We start from the raw sequence: 26,677 nt of genomic DNA, 5'->3' as shown, positions 1-26,677 counted from the left end.
TTTGACGTAGTGGGCTAAGTATGGAGTAGAGGCCTTTGTCATCTTCAGCTGATAGTGAAGACATCTTCATGGCAGAAACTGCAAAGCTTTCTACAACAAACTGTTGCCACCCCAGTCAGTAGCGCATGTGTTCACACTTATTTTAAAACCTGTCTTTTCTAAGAACCTTGCCTTGTTACAGCCAACCAGACTCCTTCCCGGTCCATTGGAGCCCTTGAAACAACATATAATAATTTCACACTTGATTGGACCTAGTATCTGGGATCGGCGCTTACGCAACCAAGGCGCGCCGTCCGGAAATCAGGCGCCGGCCATTGTCAGTAAAACTCTTACGAGCTAATTTATGCTCATATTCAAATATAGAACGATAAATTATAAACAATTTGACTGTTTTTTTTTTATTTATTGTCTGTGCATTGTTTTTGGTGCGGATTAATTGTGTGTTGGGTTCGAAGGCAGATGTATATGTGATGAGGCACCGTTGTCTGTCTTTTGTTTTGTTAGTGATTCAATTTGTACTTAATGTTTGTAGGTGTGTCATCTAAGCTCTATTGATTTAGAAGTTTTAGTAGTATCTTCCATTGCGTTTTTTTTAAGGGTGGAAAATCATCCAGTGTCTTCTCCTTCCCTAGGGCGAGGTGAGAGGGAGTGTCAGACTCTTACTGACTAAAAACCACGCCGTTCGTACTCCTGCTTTTCTAGGCGGAGCCCCGGTAAACCCCGGTAAGCTAGGTAGTCTGCAGCTCCGGATTAGGCATCAACACTACTGGGCTTCTTCTGTGGTGGTCTGATTTGACAGGGTGGTTATAGCTCCAGAGACAGAATAGTATCCAGTTTCCCTTTCAAATCAAAATCAATACTCCCTTATCCGGTCCTAAACATCTGCTAAATGATTCCGATTGTGTTCGGCAAGATAAGAAACAGACTTCTACTAAACTATTGTAGAAATCAATGAATTTGCATTCGTAACGATGACTCGACGGCGTTACGTTTTGATAAGTACTACTGAGTCATCTAATGATGGCTATACTAATTTACATTTGAAATGTCTCACACTGATACTGCAAGTACCACGTCAGTAATGTTTTGATTTAGTAAAGACCAAAGGCTTCTTATTACATGGAGGAGGTTTGAGCATTAATCACCACGCTTGCTCAATGCGGATTGGTGATTTCAAACTTATAATTAGAAATTATAAGGTCAGGTTTCCTCACAATGTTTTTCTTCACCGTTTGTCAGTGGTGTCTAAATAAACTTAGAAAGTACATATAACTCGGAAAAAGTCAGTGTCAATTGGTAGGTTTCGAACCCGCACCCTCGTGCATGAGAAGCATTCGGAAAGTAATACAGAATATCACAATAAAAGTTCCATTTATAGGTATTTTGTACCTTAAATACTCAACAATCTACCATAAGGGTGTACATCAGGGATTAATTTTAGGTTCTACATTGTTCAAAACGTACAGCCAATAGGTAATGCGCTGCTAGGCTGAGTTATGTTGATATACATAACAGAATATTAATTATTCGAGTGAGTTAATATTTCGTAATGGGTTTTGCGGTTTTGAAATTATCAGTAGTAGCTATGTTGTAGACGTGGGAAAAGCCTAACGATAGCGTACATAAGTTTACACGCGCAAAAAACTACAATATTTGAATGATTTTATTTTTAATATACTACGTACACATATGTTTAAGTGCAGGCTGGAATATTCGCAACAAACATTTTAGTATTTCTTCTCATTCAAACTACAATATAAACATACAAAACCAAACAAGAAAGTAAAGAAGCTCATAAGTTTAAAAATCTATAACAAATAACACAAAAAATAAAACATGAACCTCATCATCCACAAAAAATAATAGAAAACGAAACAAAATGGCCGATTGATTTCCCGCCAATCAATGAAGCGCATCAGAATCCATGCACCTCGCATTCACGCGGAGACTGGCCAAGTATAATATCTATGGTGTGTCTGTAGGTACGTTAACTAAAACTTTTGGTACACGTCTCTTCGACGCACCTATTTATAAGTTCCAGAGGAATTGTTCGCAGACGAAATTCCGAAGCTAGTCGCGGGCAACACGCGCTCCCGGTTTCGCGTCCCCGAAATACCCGAGCCACAGATTGTATTAATTAAAAAAAAAGTATGATCAGTTGATTGAGTGACGGTGTTCGAATTTTGAAGTGCGTATTTTGTGATTTGAATAACACTACACACATTACACCAAGAGTTTATTTTTTAATGTAAGATAAAATGATCGTTTTGGTGAAAGTATTATAATCTATGCTATTTGAAGAACTGGGATTTGCGTAGATAATAAGAATAGAAGTGATAAAGCTGTGCTGGATTGTTATGGCTCGCTGTTCTGAAACTTTATAACGATTTTTCTTTACCAAATTATCTCTAACTCTTCAAAAGTCTTTTAATTCGAATCGATAGATTAAAACCTTCCTTTATTAACTTTTTCACTGGAATTACAAATTAAAATTTCGAATTGTTCATTTTCTTTTTTCAATGCTATCATTTTTTCTTTACCATTTTCTGCTTTACTTTTATGCCTGCTATGTCTGCAGAAAATTTTCTTCAATTTTATTATATATATGTATGTAGAAAGGTGCAAGAAATTATGAATAATTATGCATTATTAACATTGCATACAAAGCTCATACCTACCTGATAAATGACACAACTTTTTCTAGTCCGTTTAAAATTCAATATGATAAGAAGCGGTTGAAAATTCAAAATTTTCAGTTGATATTCTTTGTTTTCAGACGCCAAAACTAATTTATCATGTAGGATACATAATTATTAATTACTTTGATAAACCGTAATAAATACTTGAACTATGTAAATGAAAAGAAACTATATAGTTATTTTTATTAACATAATCCTTCCTAAGACTTCTCCCGCCTTAGGTGAGACGACAGGGGGTGTCAGACTCTTACTGACTAAAAACCACCCCGTTTCTACTCCTGCTTTTCGAGCCGGACCTCCGGTAACCCAGCAGGTAGTCCGCTGTAGTTGCAAGGATTATTCAGCAATATTTCGAGTATAGATTTTAGCTGCAAGATATGTGATTGTATGTGATGATAATGTAATTTGGTAACGTAATTGTTCCGGCTTTCGGTACTTTTTGGATGCAGACGTAACTTATTTTAGGTATTATGCAGTTTTAATTAGGTATGTTAAGATGTTTAATTATGCACCATGTTTTATCTCCTCTTTAGATATTTTTCCTTTCACGAATTGGTCTTGTCGTCCCATTGATATTGACGCTTTATTGTCATATTGTTATATTGTTCTCATATTTTTTTTAAATAGTGACTATGACGTTTATACCTCGTTTTGTCTATTCAAAGCCACACTTTGGAACGAACACCTAGCTTCACTGACAGACAGATTGATAAACAATTCAATTTGAAGTTTCAGAAGTGCCTAATTGAAGACTAATTATTGTAATACAAAATGCTTTGACTTTTACTTTGATTTTTTTCTTATCGAAATGGTCTATCAATCTTAAGGTAGTAGCTAATAGGTATAGGGAGGAATCAAGAGATGAATATAAGGGGTGGGATAATACTTGCAATTACTTAGTAGTTATTCGTATATTTTATAAACAGTTTGGAAACTGAAGCAAAACCAAGTAAAACAATTTAATTACTAAAATAAGACAGTCCCAACTCTGACAACAAAAGTCACCCTTACGATATAGATCACAAGAGCGTAATTAAAGTCATATCATTATCAATATCACCTTAAATGCAACAATAAACTCTATTCCTTAAGCACTACATTCGATTTTCGCACATCTGAATACTAGAAACATTTGAAATATTTCATAAATACGTAAGACTACAAGTCACCTCATTCCCTGAATGTGACTTTAATTTATCACCAGTAAAAGGTTAGGCAGCCTTGCCAAGACACCCACTGCACATAATTGTAACACACTGTATACAAATCTTGTTGAAATAAAAATGGCGTAGCTTAACCGGATTACGTTGTAATAAAACATTAAAGAAATTCATTATTTGTAGACATTTTTTAGGATTGTAACTAGTTTGTACAGATTTTTGGTGTTTCCATTTTGCAAATGGAAATGTTGATTTCCATTCTGGAAATGGAAAAGTGATTTCCATTCTGGACTTTGATTATGAACATAATATTGGACTAATTAAAATCTTTATTTGCTTAGTGATGGTTAATTTTTGTTTTCAACAATAACAGAATCTGGCACTGTCTCAAGGAAATCATAACAATTGTAGGTGATTAACATTAGGTGTGAAATAAAAGGCATGTATACGTTTCTGGGATTAAGTTTATTATTTTATTTTTTAACAGTTGTCATTTACCTTTAGGTAACTAGAATTTTTCTATTCTCATACAAATTATTTCTTCATGTGTTTGTCGACGCTATGGACTAGATAAGCTTAAACGTTAAAAAAATGTAAAGAAAAAACATTAGTTTGTGTTAAACTAGTACTCAATAGTAATAAGAAAAAATACTTCAGTATGTCAACAACTTCACATCACCTGTCAAAATAAATAAAAAAAAAGTCTGACACTTGACTGAAATCTAGGTCGTGCACGACCAGTTACTAATTATACTGGAGGTTTCGTTTTTTCTAAATAGCTTAAAGTACTTTCTTTGTGTGTTTTTTTTTAGATATCTTCACTTCATTTTCTGACCTAATATTATTCTTCGAATGCTACCTTATGGATTCTTTCCCTGGACTGCAGACTAGGTAACGGGTTACCGGGGCTCTGGCTCTGGCAGGAGTAGGAATGGGGTGTTTTTTAGTCAGTAAGAGTTTGACACTGTTACCCTCACCCAAGGTGGGAGAAGCCATTAGATGATTATCCCCCTCAAAAAAATAAAACGAAGCATCCTTCTGATATCAACATCAATTCAAAAGATATTTATTGATTAACGGCATATACTACCAACAGATTAAGCCATACCTAGTACTTAAACCTTAAATAAAAAGATGCTACGAACTACCCACCAAATCTTAAATATCATTCATCCGTACTGTTTGGCTAATACTCCAATACTCTAAACAAACTCGAAATAGTCTTGTATGACTCAACAGTCGCGGCATTCACATAAACTAACGAATTAAATAATAACAGAAACAATAATATTCTGTGTTTTATAATATGTATCAACTAGATTTTGTGAAGAGGCCCAAGAATTTCAATACGGAACAGATAACATCATTACATTAAAAAAAGAAGTCACCTGTCGCGTCTGCCGAGTCTGCCGGTTAACTCAAAAGCTACCGGGGTTTTTGTGTGATTCCAACCAATAGAGTGTGATTTCTGGGTAACATTTAGGTTTAAGCTAAGTAACAGGCGATGGATATTGTTTTCTTTTTTTCAAACCATACTTAAATACACAATGACTATATGTATAAATACATCATTAGTCGCATTGCAAGCGGCTACCTAATTCATCTTTTATTAAATCGTCAAAGAATTAATTAATGAATAAGTGGAGGACTAAGGGGAAGGCCTTTGTTCAGTAGTGGACATCTTCCGGCTGATGTTATGTATGATAATAAGTATCACAAAATTAATCAGTACATAGTTTGGCAAATACTACGTTTTCGACTTAAGATGTAGATAAATAGGCTAATGTGTACTTTTCAGCTTTGGAATTTGGCATTGAGCTTGTAATTAAAACTGAAAACATAGTGCTGTGCACTCTTTGCACAACTCAAAGCTTTTGAACGGAATGTTTTTAATTTGATTTTATGGCAATGTTCTAGCTACACTAACAATACAATCCTAGATGCGGGGCACCGTTTTAATTCCAGAAAAAGAAATTCGTTGACTATAAATAGCTTAGATTTCAGCAAAGTAACGCCTGATTCTATTCTATGTAATATTCTAGCTTTCCGTTTAGTGCACCTAAACCGCCCCTATGTCTGCTAATTCTTATGACAAGTGCGTGTTAAAAATACCCAGTCTCGTTGAATGAATGAACGCAATCCTTGGCTCGTTTCACCTGCTGTACTATAGCTCTCATCATAGCATTGTTTCATGTAATTCATACTTCTAATACATGGTAGTACTTTGTACTTGTACAAACGAATCCGGCTTAATGTTTCCTGTAAAAAATTGTTTTTTTTTGTGTTTTTAATTGAAGTCTAGTCTTTTTGAATGGTTTCTGTGTTTGTGTGTCTGTGTTTGATCGTAATGTATGTAGGAGAACAATTTTGTTTACTTAGGTAATAGGTACTTCTCGTTTAACTTAACATAACATTATAATAAATAAAATTAGATATCTACCAATACATTAAGTCTTATTCACAACATCAAAAATGTTAGCACATATAATTATTTGTACAAGTATGTACGAAGAATAGAGTCCAAATGCTTAACAAAATTGAATACTACATAGTGTTTATGACAATGTGTAATATTACATAATTTATCAAGGGTCTAATGGAAATAATTATTCTCAGTCCATCGAATGACTAGTACTAGTACTCGTATGACACTCTTGAAACTGACGTACGAGTAGTGCACGAGTCACACTCATATCTTTGGCAAGCAATTTCATTTATGGAAAGCAACTTGTAGCATCATACACTCGTAACTCAAAATGACTTATCTCAATGATCTGGGAAACATTATTAATAGTGTCATCGGAGTTCCTATTATTATCACTTGTTACAAGCGTGAATTTTCATACAAACTGTCAAGTTATGGAAACTACTGAACCGATTCTAATGAAACTTAGTAGTCATATGCAATTATTATAGGTATCGAGGTCTAACATGTAAAAATTTAAGAATGTTTTTGAAATATTCTTTATGTGTGTAGTTACACTTGATTTTAAAATTAGACGGAAACTTATTAACTTATTAATTATCTTAAGACGGACCATTTTAAGGAAGTAGTTGATTTTCGATTCATCATCATCATCATCATCAGCCGAGAGACGTCGACTGCTGAACAAAGGCCTCCCTCTCCGATTGTTTTACGGAAATCGATATAATAGTTTCTATAATTCTTGACTTGAAAGTTTGTATAAAAACTCTTGTTGCGTAAACGTTCTTAGCAACGCAAACGTGTCATTAAAAAGGAGCAAATGTGTCATTCAGATTATTGACGTCATTAAGTCGTCACAAATGACAAAATTTTAGTGAAAACGGGGCATTTTGTGTATCAGTTTGATATTCTGATAATCAAATGTAGACGAGTGTCCGCACGTATTCAACATTGTTTAGTTATGCAAATTGGATACAATCAGGGATATATTGTGATAACGTGATTAATTCGAAAGATAACACAGATTAGTAACGGTCAATCAAGAAATTATGTTTACTTTTTGTAGATGTTATCTTTTATTGGATTTTTAATTTGCGTTGATCAATTAGGAGAATTTACTTAATGTAATTGGTCAGCTAATTGATGAAATCTTTTTTCTTTTTTGCTGACTGTAATCTTTCTCCGGATTCGAATCTCAATCTTATTGGTGACTTCAATACCTCCTTCGTTATGCAGGCAGTTGTAATAAAAAAATGGGCATAATCGTCTAAAATCTGTAGAATATGTACCTAAGATGTACCTAAGATGTATGGCTTAATATCAAATATCATAGCAATTGCTGACTGACTTCGATTTTCACACAGAGCAACTCTTTATGTAATGGACAAATTGTTGTATCGGGTTTGGGTGTCATGTGTATGTAAACTTACATGTTTGGAAACGCACCCGCACGCACGACAACGCACGACACAGGAGAAAATCCTAGTGTGGGGCAACGTTTTTAAAAAGAAAATCAACATTTACTTCATTTGTACTTCATCCGATTTCTAAATATGGCCATAATTTATATATAGGTATAATGTAATCGAAAATCATAACACACATTAATAGATCTTGATAACTAAAAATCCTATCAATTACAAATAGGCAAATATAATTCACAGAAAAAAACCAACATTAGAATAACACTGATTCTAATGAATTTGTGATAGGTAATAGAGATTATAAGAGTGATATTAATCAATAATACCTAAAGCACTCCATGTTTACTCCCTTATCGAAGATCGCGACGTCAGCATTGCCTAATTAAAGATTTTGTATCACCATTGTTAATCTGTCTGCTTTTTCAATTGGTGCAATGTTATCTACACGTAGGTAAGTAGGTAGGTACTAAATTATTGGAACCATATTAGGTGAGGCTTCAACCATTATGAACTGAACTGCCTACTTTTTTTTTTGAGGGGGGAAAATCATCCAATTACTTCTCCCGCCTTAGGCGAGGTGAGAGGGAGTGTCAGACTCTTACTGACTAAAAACCACCCCGTTCCTTCTCCTGCTTTGAGCCGGAGCCCCGGTAACCTGAACTGCCTGCCTCGGATTTGAAATTTATAGCAATCGAGAATTGTGAACCGTTAATGTAAGAGAAAATACATTAAGGGTGTTTTGTATTTTTCTATAAATCTGAAATTTCTAGGGAGTAATAACAAAATAGTCAGCTTTATCACTATGTAATAAGGTGTTACAACGAAATAAACCACCAGTTCCTATATTAATGAAATACCAGACTACAGAACTGTAATAATTCCTACCAATACCATATACCATATAGCTCCCTTGACTTAGCTCTCTTAGTCCCTCCCCATATCACCCAATGTAATAATAACCAATCAACCAATCTACTAAACCAATTCCTATTTCAACTTATTTACCAACCAACATATAAAAATCCCAATCACAAACACAATACACCAAATATTACCCAAACTACCTCTCATGTCCAACCGAATCAAACGCCTTTGACAAATCCAAAAAACTCTTTAACAGATCACCATGCCTATCGGTAACCTGAGTAAGGATACTGGGGCTCGCCGGGAGTCCTTCAGACCTCCATGGGTGAAGGAAAAGGATGTGGAGGCCCCACCTTCTTGGATGCAGAAGAAATTAAAGCCAGTGGAAACCCTTAGCAAGACTGCGTCCATAGAGGATGCTGCAGCCGCTCCTACAACCGCTAAGCCGTTGAAACGTAAGTTTTTTTAAAGAATTTATATGAATTAATGCTTTTTCAAAGACTTCAAAACTTATGCTGAGACCGAAGACCTACTCATATTATCAATACTCTAAAACAACAATACTTGACAAACGCATAAACTCACACTACCTCTCTCACATATTCTCGCGCTAACACCATTCATACATACTACACACAGCAAACACAACACAACTAACATACATAACACACAAACAAACATACATAACATACACAAACAGGCTCTTGTGGAAATAAATAAATATATATAAATAAATAGACTGGAATCACTGACATCCGCCACCTTCTATGGTAACTGACTACTAACTACTGTAATGTAATTGTCTAAGAGCAAACTTAATGTGAGAGCACTGGTACCCATAACACAAGTTAAATCTTAACATGGCGTAACCAGAGTTCACATCAACACTGTACTTAATGCAGCGATAAATTAATAACATTTGCATTGTAAAAAAAAATTATGTTATAGTGTATTTCCAAATGTTTGTGAAATAAACAATTTTTTTTTTTTATTGAATTAATGCTTTTTAAAGTAAAGCCCGTTATTATAAACCTATCATAAATTTTAAGAAGCTAAGATAGGTGACACTCAACGGTATTTTCGTTTTCGAAAATGTATAAATGACACCTAATAGTTAAACTTAATTTAGGTGCTTCCTCGCATTATGTTTAATTAAAACGATGGTTGAGGAGTGGTCGGTGAAAACGACAACAAATGTCTCGAGACTGCATTGACCTGAAGCAACAAATGTTAAAGAATTAACCGTGTAAACAGATACCTATTTTTATATGCAAAATGTTGAAAGAAGCAACGTGAAAGTTCAAATTAACTAACTTTGCCAAGGATACGACAAGCAGAAATTCATTTTTACTTTATTTAATAACTATCTTCACGAAAACATGAATGTATTGTAATGTTTACCTCATTATGATTTATTTATGCGGTATTTAGTTCGATGCATGCCAAGTTTAAATACCAAAGTACCGCATCGCACTAAAAGTCTATAGGAAATGACTCGTTCATCTAAGTTAATGAAGCCTAACCCATTTATATAAAGTATCTGATAAAATAATTCTATGGCAATATGTTACTTGCTCACAATTTATGATTTCCTGTGTCATAAATAAATGCGGCACCAATTTTTGTATGTAGGTACCTAATAATAATATGGCAAAAATGCATAATTTCGATTAGTACCAGAATCGTACTTGATACAATATTTTATTAAGTACCAAATTAAAAATGAGGTAATATAAGTATAAGTAGTCTATAACATAAAGAAAGTCAATAGAAAACTCACTTTCATGTAAGTATCTGCAATTGCACCCGTATCTTAAAAAGGTATAAACTGTTTACTATTTTTTTTTATTGGGACAAGCCCGCCACAACCTCTCATACCGCTGCAACTCCTGTAAGCCAGGATCTACAATAGATACAACTATGAAACTGCTTATTACGCATAAAACGTATTGTTCGAACAAAACAATTTACTTATGCTATTAAGAAAATAATTTACATTTTCATCTACAATTCATCACCAAACTTTACGAATAAATAAAATATCACTAAAAGCAACCCATTGAATGAACAGCCACTTAGCTAACTCCTATTTATGTCAGACTTTAATTCGACCTCCAAAAATCGTAAGAATCGTATTTTTACTCCAGTTCCTTCCATCTGACGTATATTAGAACAGAATATAAACATAGTATGCTAACAACTACGTATATCTAGCGACGTATGTGCTCATCCCACGCTTCAATAAAGATATTATCAGTATCAACATTCATCTCATCCCGTGACTTGCGTCCACGTTTTTTGTTAGATTTAGCGCCTTTGCTAATGTGTAACGGGTTGTCGGTAATGATCTTGACTGGCTTAATTTAATTCTGATTACGAACTTTTATATGATATTACGTTTTTATCTGTGTGGACGGCAAACGAATAGATGTGTCATCTAATGCAGTTGGCGCCGGCCATGAACGGGTGTTACAACTTACAAGTGCGTTACCGGCCTTTTAGAGTTAGGGATTTTAAAGGGAGAAAAACCTATGATAATCTCACTTACATAATAAAATAATAAGTAGTTTTTACGTCGGTTTTACGTAAAAAAATTGTCTCTTTTGACAATTCTTTACACAAACGAAAAACAAGCGAAATCTTAATTTAAACTGTAGTAAAATCATACACATCACTCATACCTATCATACAATCATCATATAAGTGGCCAATGCATGAGAAGCGGGCTTTGTCGTAGCCACCGGGCCACTACGACATAGTAAATTCATAGCGAAAGACAAAATATTGCGAAAGGGATGAGAATTTAATCCAAAAGCTCTTATTCCTAACAGAAGTGCAACTTTGGCCCACATATTGTTCACAACAGTCACGAGTAGGCAACCTTCCAAACAGATTGGACATGATGCGCTAACTGTTACTAATTGGACACTAAGAACTTGTATAAATTGTTGTAGATCATTGCCACTTCTTGTTGTACTCAAAAATAGTCGCTTTAGATTGTTTGTTTTCTTCTAATGAGTACTTGTATAGTTTATTTTGGTGGAAAAGCTTTCATCTACTATCGAAGACACTTTCGTCTTTTATGATTTTGAGATTTCGAGATCAGAATATTTTATAGTTCCTAATCCCATTCACTACAGACACCACACAGTCGTACCACCAATTGAATAATAAGTAACTTCGGTACAAGGAAACGTTTGACTATCTGAAGTTACCCAGACAAAAACATATTTTAGCAAATCGTTAGCAATTTCCAAATTATTAATTATGGGTGCGATTTCTCTCCCTCTCTCCCTCTTTGAAGATTAAAGGCCGTCGCGTTATGTTAAAGTGCATTCTTACACCTTTCTCTGTTGTAATGTGATGTTCGTAAGACATAAATGTACTTAGTCGCATCGGTCGTTACAATTTGGTCTGAACACATCCTAAGCTTTGCACTTGAAGACGTTAGAGCTGAATTATTTTATGTTATTATAGATGACAGCCACAAAGTCGCAGACAGGGTCTGAAGATCAGGTGACTACAACAATACCGTAGCAATATATAGTTATAATAAACTAGGTAGTAATTGCTTACATATTTAAATATATTCAAAAATTTCTCACTACTAGCACAGAGTCTGGAATTGTGCCCACTATGGCAATTGGCTCACCCCTTATTATATTGGACTTAAAACACAAATGGTGAAAAGTGGGTGTATATTGTGCAATGGTATTACGTGCCGTAATATACACCCCTGCCTACCCTTTCGAGGCGAATGACGTTACGATTAATACTTGCGTGATTACCTATTAGGAAAAAAAGGAAAAGTTTAATAAGTTCCATATTCTCACAAGGAAAGAGATTCAATTTTAATGACTGCGGATGTTGGCTGTGTTAAAAATAAATTGTACTTTACTTATTTTAAAAGTAACACCATTCTGTCGTGCTTTCCGATCCGGATATGGTTTATTATTGGATTTTTCAATTCCAAAATTCTCAGTAGTACGGTGTATGGGGTTGTTTTTAGCATTCGGTGGTAAGTTGGATTGCCTCACTTTTAAAATTCCCTTTCGCATCTATCTTTAGTGTCTGCATATAAACGGGATAAGGTCACTAAATACCGGGGTTTTATATGGTATAAACCGGTAAACGAGCAGATGGATTATGTGATAGTAAGCAATCGCCAATGCCCATAAATACCCGAAACACCAGAGGCATTACAAATGCGTTGCTGGACTTTGGGGGTTAGGAATTTAAGGTTTGTTGGGGAATCGGAGATTGGAAAGATTGAGAAGGGGGATAATTGGGTCTCCGGTAACCTGTTGTTGTGTTGTGTCACGTCGGTTTTCTGTGAGGCCGTGGTATCACTCCGGTCAAGCCCATTCATGCCGAAGCATGCACGGTACTAAGACTTTGCTAAAAAAACATTGTTTTTTACAGTTTTAGGAAAGTAAAAAAGTCTAGAACTGTGTTTTAGTGTTAAGGCGTGTATAATAGTTTCGGTAGGTTTATAAAATTAAAGACTACTGTTCCTTATTGGGCGGGAGGAAACGCCCGGGTGTCATCACTGTGAGGACCGCCCGGAGGACACGGTAGAACATACGGTGGCGGTGTGCCCTGCGTGGGCTGAGCACCGCCAAGTCCTCAGGGATGTGGTCGGCGACGGCGACCTCTCGCGCCCAGCACTGGTTCAGGCCATGGTGCGGAGCGAGAGGGACTGGGATGCCGTCTCCTCCTTCTGCGAAGCAGTCATGCTAGCTAAGGAGGAGGCGGGGCGCGTGAGAGAACAAACCTCCTCACGCCCCAGCCGTCGCGAGAGACACTCCGGGCGTCGGGGATCGCGAGACGATCTCCGGCCACCGTAAGTGCGGGCCTGCGGACGGCGAGCAAGGGTAGCTCACCGCCCGAACAGAACCAGACCCGTGCGTACGGCGCGTAGCGTTCCGCGCGCGCCTCAAAGAGCCATCAGACCACCACAGATGGGGCCCAGCAGGGCTGATGCCTGATCCGGAGCTGCGGACTACCTAGCGGGTTTACCGGGGCTCCGGCTCAAAAAGCAGGAGAAGGAACGGGGTGGTTTTTAGTCAGTAAGAGTCTGACACTCCTTCTCGCCTCGCCCAAGGCGGGAAAAGTCATTGGATGATTTTCCCCCCTCAAAAAAAAAAAAAAAAAAAAAAAAATTTCGTGTATAATAATTTTGAAATTTTAATAGCAAAATTAATTACCTAGCGCTTATCACATTCGAATGTAATAATCCAATCTCCCCACCAGATACGAATAGAATTTAGCAAGCAATTAGAGATTATAGAGATTTAGTGATTAGAGATATCAATGTTTTATCGTATTGGTTATTTCCTGTGTGAAATCGTAAAACGTCATTAGGCATAATATTTTAATTGATGATTGGATTTCCAATAAGCCATTAATCGATGGACTTAAGTTTGATCTTTGGTCTTCCTTGAACGCATTGATCTTTGGAACTAAATAATACATCGCAGAATTTTGTAATAATTATGTACTTTTTACTTACTACGGAACTTGTGTTGTTCTGGCAATGGGTTGCATGCTGCGGTCACTTTGAAAAGCTCTACTAGTTTCGAGGCACAGAAGGACTCTTCATTATGAGCAGCGTATGCAGACTTTCTCTCGTGTCTTTCGTATCTTTGATGAAGTATAATAGTATGTGAAACTCATACCATAAGTGGTTGCAGTGGTTAAGGAAATGGTTTAGATATAGTTTATAACTATCTATACTATACTTATTTTATAAAAATAAGCAAGATTTTCTTCTGTCGTCAGTAAAATTGATAGATAATATGAATGATCCGTCTACCACAAATAATTTCATAAGATTACATTCAAGATCATTTCCTTGTCGCCCGCGATGTCAACACATTTGTAAAACATGGAAAATCTTTTCATTATATGTATTTCGCGCCTCAACATGTATTTGCCGCCTTACATGACGTCACGTCCGCCTCTGGTAGCGTCTGCAAACGAAATGGTTTGATTTATTTTATACCGCACTGTTGAACATCAGCAGCTGATTCTATTTTGTTTTACATCTTTCAATTGGTTATAGGAAGGTTAACTAATAATAGCTCTATTATAATTATAACATAATAATTATTAAGTGAGTCCTTTCGATTGTGAGGAAAACATATTTACTTTTTGTGCCATAAAGTGCACCTCTGCCTATTCCTTCTGGTGATTAAAGGCGTGATGTTATAATAATAATAATAACTTTCCGGTAACGTATTTTCTAATCTTTCGGTGATGTGGATGTTTCTTTTTTATAATATTGTTTTCTACTGAAACGAGTCCGTGCCCTTGTCTTACAGTTACTTACAGTTTTATAGTAAAAAATACTTAGTTGAAAGATTTAGAGCTACGTGATATGGATGTTAAGATACAATGTAATTCATGAGACTGAAAAAGGAAAATTTAAAAACAAGCATTCGCATTGCTGACTATTAGTAAACATTTATAAGAACCTTAAACGACTTTCTGTGTGGCCAGTCCATTACAAAACGTCATAAAAGCGTGATCTTCCGCTACTAATTAAACTCGTCTCATCCTACGACAGGAAGCAATGGTACACCAAGGACTTTAATTATCCCGCAGAAGATATAATCTTTTTAAAGTCTCACTCGTTTCCGCTACCGCGTGTTTTTTCCAACGCTACGGCGAAAGCAATATTTCACGCGCAGTGCACAATATTTGTGACTGTTTATTTATGTGTTTGTTACATATGTGTAAGCACACGGTGACGTCAACCACCTGACCGAAACTTTGGCAGGAGACACGGGCTCTGAATAATTGACTCTCCGAAATCGTTCACAAGTTTCTTAGTCTGGAGATCGGGAGCGAGTGACGTGACCGTTCGTCGAGAACCACGCGCCTCTCAACAGTATAATTCCGAATTTCGGCCGAATATTACCAGTGAAATAACCAGTGGAAACGTGTCTCTAGTGTCTACCCAATATTCTTGTAGTGTGCACACAAAACGGTAAATCAATATCCCCATTTTGGTTCCTATGTGCAAATTTTCATATGTTTACATGACCGTGCAATAAAGTTCGTGGCACTGAAAATAAAAAAAGCTTTCAGTATTGGACAACGCTATAAAATCGGGTATTACGTTTTAATGATCCGAATATTTCCTGCCAAGCATCGAGTTAAAGAAACGTGGCTAGACAACGTCATTAAATAAACAATGGATTTTTTTCAAAGCGTCCGTGTGATCTTATTATTAAAACGAAAAAAAAAAACAATTTAAACATTCGTAACTAGACATTTGGACGAGGAAATCCGAAAGCTTTTGGTTGCAAAAGAGTACGTTTTGACTTTATTTTATTATTTTCTAAAATATAAACGACATTTTTGTAAAAACAGAGATATTAATCACATTTTTTAAATAAAATGAAATTGAAAAAGCTTGTGCGGTCGTTTGAAACGTGACGTGTTCAAAGTCGACGATGTTTAGAAGATATTTCGAGAGCACGACGCCGCCATCGCGATATTTTTAGAGTGGAGACTTTTTACAAAATAAACGGCGATGTTGGGGTTAGCGGCTGATTTATAACAACGCTATGTTAATGCGTAATTCAAAACCATAAGAGAATGCTAATTTTAAAATGCAGTGCATCTTTCAACTGAACAAGAAGCTAGCTGTGTTTCATTTACAAAATGTAAACAAGAATTCAAAGAAATTACCGACTGTTAGGATGCCAATTAACATAATGTAGATGCTTTTGTGTAAATAAATATCGCTCAATGCAACATTCGGTTGTATCTACTACTAAGAAGAATACTGAGTTTGTAAATACCAATTATAAAATGTTTATCACCTCGTTGGCGCCAAGAAAATGCTGGCGACTTTAATAAACTATGAACAATCTACTTAACGTATCCCAAATTCTTAGTATTTAGTAAAATACCGAGCCTATATTTTCGCTTGGCCATCTAATAGGGAATTTGACATGTAATCGCGCTAAAATAGCGAAGGTCGGCCATCTTGGCAAACGCCATGTTTATTTACGTCCGCGAATGCCATCAAACTGCACCGCGTCGGGGCCGAAACACGTGCTACAATCAATTTCACTGTTCGTAGTGCTTCATGTTTTAGCTTTTCAGCTTTCAGGAATTCACATTAAGTAAATTGTTGTAAAGCGTTGGCTAATTACTGCTAATTTGCGCTAAAATAGAGACTGTCTTAAATGGAAATTATGTTTCAATTTATCCTCAACTATTACTTTGAATTTAAGACAAACATTATTTTCATTGTGATGGAATATATCCAAATAGTCTTAGCATCAACATTAAAATGGATTATTCAACGACTTTATTTGTAACTGTTACACTGACCAACACCAATTAAAATTACAGCTGTATTGAAAAAGCAGTCGACGATCAGAGACAAATCAGAAAACGGAGTGTCACAGCCCGTGGAAGAAAAGCTAGTGAAGCCTTCAGCAGCGAAACAAGCCGACCAAGCAGCGAAAACAACCGAAGAAAAACCTAAATTCACTAAACCTACACTCAAAAGTGCTTTAAAATCAGAGGAGAAACCCTCTAACGATAAAATAGAAAGACCAACACTAAGAAGTGTTAGAACTATAGACGACAAAGCTAAAGAAAAGTCTGTGACTATAGTAGATAAAAGACCAGAGAAAAATGGTCCCACCAAAGCAAATAGCACGGTAAATGACAAACCAGTGGTTAATAATAAAGTTACCAGCAAAGATACTAAGCCTGTAACAAAAGTTGTTAATGATAAACCTGCACCTAAGGCTGCAGCTGAGAAACCAGTTCCTAAAGCTCCTGAAAAGGTAGTATTAAAACCCGTTGAAAAGGTAGAACTCAAGCCAGTACCTCCTAAAGAGGAACCCAAACCTGCACCTGCAAAACAGGATTCTAAACCTACAAAGGTAGAACCCAAGACACCAGTCTCAAAACCTGAGCCTAAAGCCTCTGAGAAAGCTGTAGAAAAATCAGAAAGTACAGACATGGCTACTAAACCACCGCTTGAGAAGACTCCTTCAAAGGTAATGGATTTGACTTTTAGTGTATCTAATCACATAGCCTTATTCAATGTCCCTCTTAATTTTAGGATATATGCTGTGACTGTATTTATTCTCTAACATTCTCCCTTAACAAGATTTCTTTCTCTTTCTTTCCTATTGAGTATTTTTAGCATTTTATTTATCGTAAATACATTTCCAAATGATCCCGAAACGTATAAATTCTCCTAAACTGCTCGTAGTTTCTTTGTTAAAATATTAACAAAATTTTGGTTTGCAGCTCCCACCGCGTAAACCACCGATTCAAAAGCAACCGTCAAAGGATGACGTACCTGTCAAAAAGTGGCGGGACCCCCTGCATGAGCGTGTCAAGGAGAACATTGACAAGACCCTCAACAACGAGGTGCCTAAGGGTCACACACTCACCAAGAATGAGAGCTTGAGAAGTGAGTATTGTTTGATTAATTGAAATAATGTAGGATTGAGGAAAAGCCATCCCTTTTTTAAGTTCTACGGTACCATGGAGGTTACTCTCCTTTGCTAAGTTTATTATTCTCTGAGCAATTAAACCTATCACGGTTTCTTCCTTTCTGTACCGTACAGACTCATGCTGCTCAACTTCAAATTATTCTGCAACTCGACAGTTTTCTTATTTACGAGTATTTAGCTAGCCTATCTTCCTTATGTTGAAATAATCGTGTCAGTATAATTACCATTTCAAAAGGACCAATTATGACGTATGAAAAGGAATTTAGTTTAATCTATTATCAATGAATACGAAATTAAATTCTAACAATTTGCAACAGTTCAATTTAGTAGTCTAAGTAACAGATTTATTTATATCTGTCAATCAACATTTACATTCTAACAACAATTAAATTTAGACACAGAGACGATCTAAAGAAAATAATTAACGATGACCGTATCGAAATCTATAAATAAAGAAATTAGTACCTAGTTCATGACTCAATTAGATCTAGAATAGAATGGACAAGGAAAGTTCTCTTTTTGTTCCGTTGTGACATCAACATTGACACAGTAGTGTCTACTTTCTTGAGTATTAATAGATGGTTGGATCACATTCGATCGCTAGCTGTGACATCAATCTGTATCGACGTTGGCACTGCGCAATGTCCGATACCTATGAGATTATTGTTTTCAGATATGATTATATCTTCAGCTTTAAATTTTGGTATAGCCTACCTACGTGCTTTTTGCGTTTTCCATTTTAATACCTAATTTCAAATTCCTAATTTCTTTTAGGTTCAGTGACCGATTAAAATGGTTATTCCGTATTTCTAAAACGTCTGCTCGATTTTCTTATATTCCACCAATTCAATCTTCGTCTCTATGTCACTGATGCTGATGAATCATAATAAGCTTGCTGATCACTCTCAATAAAATAGAACGCGTAGGACTCAAAACTAGCGAAAAATGTATGCTACCGTTACATCTATCAATTTATTCTAATTGCAAATGGTTAAACTAGTTTGCAATAATGAAATGAAGTGTAGAAAGATTCGTCTATCACCATATTTTAGTAATTTAACGATTCCATTTCAATCTTCATACTTACCATCTAATACAAATGTATATGTCCCTCTCGAGTGTTGCATCTTAACCACGTCGTTACCTTTTGATCTCTTGTGTGTCCGTCTAATTTGTGGTCTAAATGCGGTCCAAAATAGTACCGTGCAGTTCCGCATACGTCGCGTGCGCTGATCAGGTGTAAATGCACCCATACTTCAGTTAACATGCACACTTACTGCAAAGCGCGTCTATCCCGAACTATCCCGTGTTGTGTTGTCTTGAGGATTGTGATATAACTTGTGTGGATAGTTTAGTGTATTTTTTTGTTAGAAGTGGTTTAGTGAATTGTTTCAAAAATGGCTGATTCGGAAGACGATCCGCAGGGAAATTTGTTTCAAGGTGATTTTTATATGTTACTTGGTTATTTGGTACATTGTAGGTACCGATTAAGAGGTTTTTGGTAGAGCTATGTAAAAATGTTATTTGGCGTTCCTCACCAAAAGGCCTTTCCATCAAAAGAGATTCGTGAACAGATTTTAGAATCAATATCGTACACTTATCACCATATTGTAGTACGGACATCAAAAAGGGTTCACCAATAAGAATTATTTCTCTATCAGTCAATTAGAAAACTTTCCCAACTCTTATGCTTTATTATCTAGAAAGGAAAATCCATCTAAACCAAAAATCGTGTAACGAAATCACCTCTGTACATAATAATCGATTTTCCAAAAAGGTTTGCTGAAGCCCACACCGCCACCGATGCCACCGCCCATGCCGCCTAAGATGCCCCCACCACCAGAGTTTAAGAAGTCACCCTTGGACCCTGAGAAGCTGAAGAGGATCGAACAACTGCGCAGCAGGCCTAGAAGGAGACCAGACTGGTCTGACATGATGAAGGAAGTGGAACAGGGAAAGAAGTTGAAACATGTTGTTTGTAACGACAGGTAAGCATTTTTCACTAGCAGCAAAATTTTACTAATTAATCCAGTATTTCGGAAAACAGATCTCTGCGAGACGCTATGTGTTTTCTATTATGTCTGACACCGACAGGTTAAACTATGATTGAATAATCAAGTATTTGCAAGTGCCACTATCCAAAAGAATACCTTTAATATAATGCCTATAATTTTGTTCCTGTGTTGATTATTGCAGTTGCCGCCTATTCCTTCTAGGATGATAGGTGCGATATTATTTTTTCAATGATTGCACAATTTGTTATTAGAATAGTTTCCTATGTGTTGTGCAATTATTTTTACAATATAGCCATTTACAATACAATAAAAGTTGATAACCAGATTAAAGATTTAGTAACGAATTATTCAGTGGTGCAATAACAACATAAAGATAATGAGAGATTAGTATTACGCATTATTAATTACGAACATGATAAACACAAAAAAAAATCGCCTATGGACAAAGTAGCGATTTGCTCTTTGAAGCCGCGTAATTCTAAACACAACAGACTAAAAATTAATACTATGACTAACAGTACAACAATCAAATTTCAGGTCAAGTCCGATCATCACCAGATCAGCAGTAGTGAAGAACAAAGGACAGTTCATATTCGAATCAGAAAAGCCGAACTCACACAATGCTTTGCTAAAAGAGATCTCAAAGGGAGTGAAACTGAAGAAGACAAAGACAAATGACAGGAGTAAACCGAATCTGGAAGGTTTGAGGAAGTTCAGGAGACAGATGACGATTGAGGAGCAAGTACAGAAGAGTATGTCGCAAGCTAATATTGCTGCGTCACCGTCTGGAGTTGGTTTGGCTGCAGCTGAGGCGAGCAATTCACATGTAAGTAAAGAAGACGTTATTAGGTACACTAGAATAATAACAACTGCTAGAGTTGTTAATTCGTTTTGAGTGTTAAAAGTTTTGTCTGGTCTTTTTCTTACAAATGTATAGTCACTGGTGCAATTTGCAGTTCATTCAGTTTCCATTAACACGCGAGATAGGTAATTCAAGAATGGGAAATTGAAATAATATGACCCTAGACCCAACGAATGAATGTAATGGAAGCTAAACAATATAAATGGCGCAACATGTTTGGTGACGCTCATTTGTATGTATACGAACTAAAGTTATTAAAAAATATGTTATGAATTTCAGATACCTGGTATTCTACCAACTGAAGAGGAAGACATCGATGAAATGGACGACATCGATAAGGTCAGAGATGATCTGCAGTCTACAAAGCAGTTGCTAGCTATTGAACTGAGGTAAGGAACTCTAATAGTTGCAAAATGTATTGCAATACCATTGCCACTTGATAAACTAAAGGCGTTGTAAAGCAAATCTAAAAAAGACTGAAGTTGGCAATGAGTTTTGTCACAACACCTGTATAATCATAATCAAATTACATAGTAAAATACTAAAGACAAACCTTAATACATTCCACAGAAACAAGGAGGCTCAAGAGAGAGAAAACAAACGACTTCTGACAAGGATAGCAAACTTAGAAGCAGAATTAGCGAGAGAAAGAGCATTCATCAAACAGGAACAACACAAGACTGTGATCTCCGTCACCGATGCTTACGATGAAAGACTAGTAAATAGCCTAAAGATGGAAGTAGAGAAGACTAAAGAAAATGCTGACAATTTGGAGAAACAGTACTTACAAGCTGCAGAAGATAGGGACACAGCACTCACAGAGTTGGAAGAAGTCAAGAGAAGGAATGCAGAGTTAGAGAAGAAACTGGAGCAAGCTATGTCGGTGAGTGATCATTATAACTATAGTGCTGCCGTCAAAATACTTCAAACGGAAAATAATAAATGCTGTTTTACTAGTATTTTATACTGCAACAAATTTTCAAAATCAAATGCCGAAATAAAAGTAATAACCGCTTTTACTAACAATTTTCAGGGTGAGCTAGAAGATTTATCAGAAGAACCATTGTCATTTTACCAAAAACGTCAACTTGATTTCGCAAAAGAATGCAAGTTGTTAGATATTGAAATAAATTCGCCTGAAGCTGAAGCGTTGATGAAAAGGAAGCTTGACGCTAACAACAATAATATTGCTAGAACTAATGCTAATGCTTATACTAACGTATCTGCTGATGAGGTATGGCTTTATCGTTGTTTTATCACATTACATGGACATCAAAAATCGCTCCTATTACTAATGATTTAAAGACTACTTTTAAACTTCAGTGTATCTTTTTAAATTATGATTTCGTCATTCGATCATGTTAACTTCAAGACAAAAATATTTTATACTCATTTTTACCGTCATCTCTTTCGTAAGCATCTTTCCCTTTCTGTCTTCAACCAAAAACATTACACTCTTCTGTGTCATCATTCTTGATCCAATCATTTTCTTAAATTAATTAGTCACTCACATTCAAACTATATTCACACAAATGACTCATAAAATAATTTGTATCAAATACATCTATGTATAACATTGTACGCAATAATTACAGGGCATCATGCCAACGAGCATGGGTTCACGACGCTCGAGCCACGCCATCAAGCAGCTGTCCGTCACCAAGGACGACAGCTTCGAAGAGGAAGAGGAATCTGATGAGGAAGAGGTAATAGAAGCTTCTATTAATATTGAAACTAATAGTGATTAGTCGGAAATCAATCAAACTACAGATTATTATCTTGAATGGCAACAAACTCCACGATATAGTACCGGAGAATTTAAAATTTTAGAGTTTATGACTTATTTCATGAGCTCAAAAAAAAATTAAACCTAAATCAGATAAAAAAAAAATAGCAAAGACCTTTGACTACTAGACTTATCGTCCACAGCTATAATTCTTTGCTTTCAAATCAAGTCAAAAATAATTCATTAAGTCAAGCATATTCAATCAATCAAGGATCACGTGATACCCAGAATACCTATCGATATTCGAAACAAGTGACTCATATTTCACAATTCCAATATTTCAGGAGGAAAGTGAAGAGAAGAAGCAGAAGAGAATGGAGAAGGAAGTCCGCAACATGAGGAACAAGATACGATACCTGAAGGAGAAGCAGGACCACATGAAACGAGAGAGAATGGGCTTCAAGATGTCGCTGAAGAACCAACAGGCGGCATTGAAGTAAGTAACTTTGACTGAGATAAGATTGACGCAAAAACAGATGCATATCTTTAACAGTTATTTATAGTATTTTACTGTAAAGCAAATAAGACTTTCAATGTTTAGGCATGAAGGTCTTATTTGAAATCTAGAAAAAAACCCATGTCCTGTCGACTGTAAACCAAGTTTTCCATCACCAGAAACTTATATTGGTTACTATAAAAAGCTATAACTTACCCAAAAGCTCTTTGACCAGGTCCCACGGAAACCTCCACCAGTATTTCCGAACAATATTTTGAAATCACTAACTGATGTATTTTCTACTTTTGACTCAACTACGAGAAGCTCCCGAATATATACTATTTCAACACTTCCGTGCTATTTCATAATCGATAGCTATTCATGAGGATTTACAGCATTTATCGATGCTATGGCCTTAAACAAATCTATCGTGGTGTCCATCTGTCCTCTAAGTAGCTAATACGAAACATGTGTAGGCTTACGACATGCAATTCATTTCAACTTTAATCGATTATATCATCTCTTCCTTGTTTATCTATACCTTACGTTTCCTGATATTGTTTTCGCGACACATCCAATTCTTCAACTCGTGTAAAATTACTTCAATTGCGATAATCACGATAGTAAAGATAGCCAAAATTATTATTGCGAATTGGTTATTTTCATTATTTTTCTTCAATGTCTTATCTGTTATTTTTATATCAACATCTATATTGACGTGGATATGTAGTACTCACTGCATAGATCTTAAGAATAGTAGATAGTCTTTTAAAACCTTCTACCTCAATTGAATCATCAGAACTCACCTGTTTGTTGTTTTCCTATTTGTCTTCCAATCTTCGTAATCCATATTAGTAATGCTTAGTATAATCTCGGTCAGCTCCATAAAAACCAATCTTGAGGAGATTTTGTGATCCCAACTGATTGACGTCCATATGTACCCATATTTTATTTTCGATTTATTTTATAAAAACAACACTTCTGTCACTGTTGGTGTAGGTCACATCAACAATGAACTGATATTGATTAGCAATTCTCCACACACCTTATAAATACGCTCCGATAGAAGATTAGGTACTTAATCAGCTTTGTCCACAGTAATTATCAACTGCACTGTCCTAATTTTCCTATCATTACCAAATAAAACTAGTTAAACTTGTTTTTTTATGGAATTAGTGTGTACTAGCACACGGATCACCTGAAGGTAAGCAATCGCCGCCGCCCATGGACACTTGATACACCAGGGGCGATACAAATGCGTTGCCGGCCTTAGGAATTTAAGGATTGTTGGGGAATCTGATATTGGGATGATTGGAAAGTGGGATAATTGTGGGCTTCGGTAACCTCACTCACACAACGCAAGCACGGTCGAGCCGGCCCATTCGTGCAGAAGCATGGCTCTCCCCCACTTAAAAGTATGAATTTAGTTTAATGCCTGTTTTTTAATTCAGGGAAGAAAAGCGAAAGTACAAGGAGTTGAAACGCGAGGTGGACAAGATGGCTGCTATGATGAAGGAATGCGGATCAGATGATGAAGATGACGAGGAGGAGGAGGAAGAGTCTGAAGAAGAGAAGAAGTCAGAATCAGAAGAAGAAGAAACCGAGACTGAAACAGAACAAGACACTGAGAGTGAGACAGAGAGCGAAAGTGAACCGGAGGTGAGTTAGCATTCTTATGTTACTTCTACGAATACATCTTAAATGTGTATGAACGTACGGTCCACCATGAGTCATGAGTCAATAATAACTACCTTAATGGGTTATTTTTAAAAACTATATAATACGCTCACTATATCTAGAGAAAGTTTACAAATGTAGTGAAGTCCATACCTACCTCCTTCCTAAAGTCCTGTTGGCATTCCCATAAATAATAATAATAGTAAACAAGTCCACATCAAAACGTAACCACCCTACACAGACGCAAACATGCAAAAATTGTAGCTAACGAACACTGTTTAATTTCCAGGATGCTCCTTTACCAAAGAAGAAAGAGAATCTCACAAAGAGGGTAAAACGCCACGAGACCAGGGTCCACGCGCTGAAGAAGGGCAACGCGCTCCTGATGGCCAACGTGGACCGTTTGAAGGACGATGTACTCAAACAGAGAGAAGAATCTGTCACGCTGCAGAAAGAACTGGACTCTCTTATTGATGACCTGGAGTAACTCTATAAATACCTTCTCTTCAATAAATTAATTAGTTCTATGATATCGTCCAGAGATGGCGCTGTATTGTGTTGCTAGCCACAAAAATTATAGCAGTGTGGTGGTTCCTACATAGACCTACGTATAATGGTGTTTACTTCTTGAGCAGTTCGGTAAATTGGCCGAATTGTTACTGTATAGGCTTTAAGCACCTATTTCTGAATTGGACTTTATAGTACGTAGTGTCTTGGAAATTTATTTTGTAAAGCTAGCGACACACTATTTCACTATCTCCGGCGATGGTAATGACATTAAGTAACCTACCTTTTTATCTTCAGGCGGTTAAACTCAATTTCTATCGGCTATCGTCTAATCACACGTTATCCGACCTTAAATTTCCGACTTCAGACAGATTTTTTAACAAATAACAGATTGTCTTAGGTCATTGTTATCGTTCAACGCGCGTACGTTGTATTCATTTGATAAGATTAGTCGAATCGTTTATGATGTCGTTTTATCGTTTACTCATTTGCTACTGATTACGTCGATTCAGTCGGAAAATGCCCTCAATTTTTTATCCAAGAATCTCAGATTTTGATCTAAATAAACATACTTTTGTCACAAAATCAGAGTTTACTCGTTGCTATAGCTAGTTGTTGTAATAATCATTTTTAATGTCGTACTGAAATGTCTCTCTATGTGTAATTTATTTTTGCAACAGTTCGACTTAGATAGTACAATAAATACATAATTTTCATATTATTTAAATTATTTTATGTAGATAGTCGAATTATTTTCTGAATTGACTATTCCTTATCATCATTTTTAATAATAATTTACTGTTCTATAAGGCTTTTTAATACTTATATCATAATTTTTTGCCAAATTATACTTAACTGCAGACAATTTGCTGCTAAAACGTTTGTAATTTATCAAAATTTTAATATTTTCTTAATTTATAAGTACTTAATTTTAATTTTTAATCTTAACAATGAACGTAATCTTCCTATCCACTTATGTTTCACTCATTATTGCTATCATGTGATTTGTACATAATATTTTTAAGTTAATAATTATTTATAAAGTACCTATACTATTGTATTACCAAACGGCACAATAAACTTTTACATAATATTTTTGTGATTTATTTTTTCCTTAAATATCTCTACTACGACTTCAAAGTGTATAACCTAATATGGCACATAACCATTCCCAAGAAACAAACACAAAAGGTACTTAGACAAAAAAGCTTTAGGCTTATTTTTGTTGTACAACTAAGTTCGAAAAAAGATTTTTAATAATTTAAATTTTTAATAAAAATAATTATTATTTTTATACAACCAATATACTTTGGTTATTTAGGCCTGCT

The 26,677-nt window shown here is 35.8% G+C and overlaps 1 protein-coding gene across 4 annotated transcripts; it reads left to right on the top strand.

The window, feature by feature from the left end:
• Positions 1 to 2,023: 2,023 nt before the first annotated feature.
• Positions 2,024 to 26,442, top strand: LOC118274474 (glutamic acid-rich protein). 4 transcript variants are annotated; one of them, XM_035591961.2, is made up of 13 exons: positions 2,024 to 2,188; positions 8,829 to 9,027; positions 16,943 to 17,601; positions 17,858 to 18,023; positions 19,844 to 20,054; positions 20,619 to 20,907; positions 21,223 to 21,332; positions 21,514 to 21,826; positions 21,977 to 22,177; positions 22,539 to 22,649; positions 23,014 to 23,165; positions 24,617 to 24,824; positions 25,132 to 26,442. In XM_035591961.2, exons 2-13 carry the CDS (start codon positions 8,835 to 8,837, stop codon positions 25,327 to 25,329), a joined length of 2,811 nt encoding a protein of 936 aa, XP_035447854.2. In that variant the 5' UTR covers positions 2,024 to 2,188; positions 8,829 to 8,834; the 3' UTR covers positions 25,330 to 26,442. The 4 variants fall into 4 exon arrangements, with proteins under 4 accessions (XP_035447854.2, XP_050553049.1, XP_035447853.2 ...); XM_035591960.2 differs by having other exon boundaries at positions 2,064 to 2,248; XM_050697092.1 differs by lacking the exon at positions 21,977 to 22,177 and having other exon boundaries at positions 2,026 to 2,188.
• Positions 26,443 to 26,677: the final 235 nt, after the last annotated feature.

This window comes from Spodoptera frugiperda, chromosome 11 (assembly GCF_023101765.2).
Source record: "Spodoptera frugiperda isolate SF20-4 chromosome 11, AGI-APGP_CSIRO_Sfru_2.0, whole genome shotgun sequence".
In the NCBI taxonomy this organism is placed as follows: Eukaryota; Metazoa; Arthropoda; class Insecta; order Lepidoptera; family Noctuidae; genus Spodoptera; species Spodoptera frugiperda.
The sequence above is the reverse complement of the archived record's forward strand: the minus strand, read 5'-3'. Positions and strand labels throughout refer to the sequence as shown.

What these genes read in the sequence shown, in the direction of transcription:
- LOC118274474 (XM_035591961.2), top strand. Translation starts at nt 8,835, where the DNA reads ATGCCTATCGGTAACCTGAGTAAGGATACTGGGGCTCGCCGGGAGTCC. An exon ending in AACCGCTAAGCCGTTGAAAC is followed by an intron (nt 9,028 to 16,942) that starts GTAAGTTTTTTT and finishes TTAAAATTACAG; the next exon opens with CTGTATTGAAAAAGCAGTCG. An exon ending in CATGTTGTTTGTAACGACAG is followed by an intron (nt 20,055 to 20,618) that starts GTAAGCATTTTT and finishes ATCAAATTTCAG; the next exon opens with GTCAAGTCCGATCATCACCA.